At 66.6% G+C, this 2,162-nt stretch overlaps 1 protein-coding gene across 1 annotated transcript in view; it reads right to left on the bottom strand.

The window, feature by feature from the left end:
• GPSM1 (G protein signaling modulator 1) overlaps positions 1-2,162 on the bottom strand; it is a 23,807-nt gene that overhangs the window by 6,310 nt on the left and 15,335 nt on the right. Inside the window, exons 9-10 of the mRNA XM_006163347.3 lie at positions 774-844; positions 1-137 (exon numbers count right to left, since the gene is read on the bottom strand). The exon at positions 1-137 is cut by the window's left edge and continues 35 nt beyond it. Coding sequence (XP_006163409.1) covers positions 1-137; positions 774-844 — 208 coding nt within the window. The remainder of the gene's footprint in view (positions 138-773; positions 845-2,162) is intronic.

Here is a 2,162-nt window from a genome sequence, read left to right as displayed (position 1 = left end):
GAGTGGCCGCTCTCCCGGGGCCTCCTGTCCACAGTGTCCAGCCCTTCCTGGTACTTCCTGCCCCTCGCGGGCAGGGGGAGCGAGTCCCTGCCTGGCCCCTGCCAGTCCCCTGCATGGTGGCTGTCTCCATTCTGCTCCTGGGAAGAAAGGGAAGGCTGGCGACAAAGGCAACCCCCCCCCAGAACCTAAGAGGAGGCCGGGCAGGTGCAGGCACCCTGCTCCAGAGGTGCACAGCAGCGCTCGGTCCCCGAGGAAGGGCGGGAGGGCTGGCGAGGGCATCGAGAGAGGGGTGCCCTCGGAACTTGGTCTCCACGCCAGGCCACAGTGGCTGCACACAGTCAAACCCAGGCTACGCTGAAGACCGAGCTCAGGCCAGGCCACGGCCCAGGGCAGCACAGCACCCACACGGTGGGCCCCCCAGCCCCAAACCTGCTTGCTGGGTTCTGCCGAGCCTGGGCAGTCTCCCCACCCAGGATGGCTTTGTCCCCCTTTCAGGTAGAGTCCAAATGGGAGGGGACAGAGCGCCTGCTCCGTCCTCACTGGAACAGAGTACTCTGCAGCATGCAGGTGACACACCTTGTCCCCTGGGAGACACAGCCAGCAAGAGGGGGAGGTGATAGGGAGTGGGCACCGGTACCTCAGGTCACCCAGAGTCTCGGGGTGTGGGGGCCACCTCTCTGCATCAGGAGCCTTGAATGTGATGGCACAGCAAACCCTGCCAGGCCCCGTTCACCCGGCTGCCCGCCTGCCTGGGCTCCCCTGTGCCTGCTCACCCGCTCCACTGGCAGCCTGAGCAGGTCCCAGGCCTCCGCGCTCAGCCTCTGTGTTCTCTTGGGTCTGGCCCCTGGAAGACAGCAGGGCCCAGTCAGCCGGCACCCTGTTGCACTGCCAGCCCCAGACAATCCTGCCCGAGGGAGGGTGTCGAGACGGGAGGACCCTGGGCAGGGCCGAGATGGGCCTGGTGTCCCTGCTTCTGCCCCATCCTCCTCTTGGCTCACCCCTCACTGGGAACTCTGCCTGGCATGCCAGTCATATGTCCATAAGTTCCGCTGCCACCACCTCCAGGAAGCTCCCCAGTACCCCTACCCCCACCTCCCAGGGGCAGCCCAGACTGGTGACCAAGGCACCATGACCACCACGGTGGTCTGAAAATCCATGTTGCAACAACGGCTGGCCAGAGAGAAACTAACCATGACAGCAGAGGAGGCCCCAGCGGGGCCTGGCTGGCCCATGCTGCTCCCCCCAGCCTTCCCGCTGCTCTGGCCTGCGGCAGGTCAAGGCCGAGACCAGTCACTCGGCAGCTGCTGGAGGGGTGGGGGCTGAGCTTGGGCCCGGGCTCCCCCTGCTGAGTGTGTCGCCTCTGGCCCCAGCTGGGTGGGAACTGGGGAGCCCCCAGGCAGGCCCCTGCAGGTGTGTCTGGCTGCACTTCCAGAGCCCATGCCTCTGGGCCCTACCAGGGAAGTGGGACCCCACCTCCACCCAGCCAGTGAGGACTGGAGGGGCCTGGTGGGCAATGGGGTGCTAGCTCGGGATATAGGGAGCCCCCAGGCAGGCCTGCCCCCATTACCTATTTAAATGGTTAACACCCTAAAACTGGCTAGGGCGAGGTGACAGGGATGCAGAGAGCCAAGGACTTTGGGGACCCCTCCTAGCCCCCGCCCCAGGTCAGCTCAAGCATTGAGGGCCTTGGTTCAGAGGCCAGGGCGGGCAGAGAGGGGGCCACTGGGCTCATGGAAGCCACAGCTGGGCCCTGCTCTGCAGCAGCCTGAGCAGGACAGTGGCCATCAGAAGGACGCCCAGGGCTGTCAACCCCAGAGCCCTCGTGGGCCTGGCCAGGAGGCTGCCGGCCGGCCTGTGCACATTGGGACAGGGCATCCAGCTGGGCCCCTCAGGGTCCTTGGACTCCCAACAGGCATGCCCTGAGTGGGGAGTGGGCTCCCTGCCCTAGCCCTCTGCCAGCAGCCTGGGCACGGCCGGGCCCGTCATGCTGCCTGAGCACATTCCAAGGCTGGAGGAGACAGGCAGGGGGGTGGGGGCTTCTCCGCCCAACTCCGGACTGGGGAGAGCCGCAGCACGCCGAGTGGCACGGGGGCATCGCCCACACCCACGGGCACCACTGGGGTGGACAGGCGGCCCTTGAACTCTCAAAACTGGTTCGGCTC

The sequence above is a fragment of the Tupaia chinensis genome, unplaced genomic scaffold (genome assembly GCF_000334495.1).
Source record: "Tupaia chinensis unplaced genomic scaffold, TupChi_1.0 Scaffold142100_1, whole genome shotgun sequence".
Classification (NCBI taxonomy): Eukaryota; Metazoa; Chordata; class Mammalia; order Scandentia; family Tupaiidae; genus Tupaia; species Tupaia belangeri.
The sequence above is the reverse complement of the archived record's forward strand: the minus strand, read 5'-3'. Positions and strand labels throughout refer to the sequence as shown.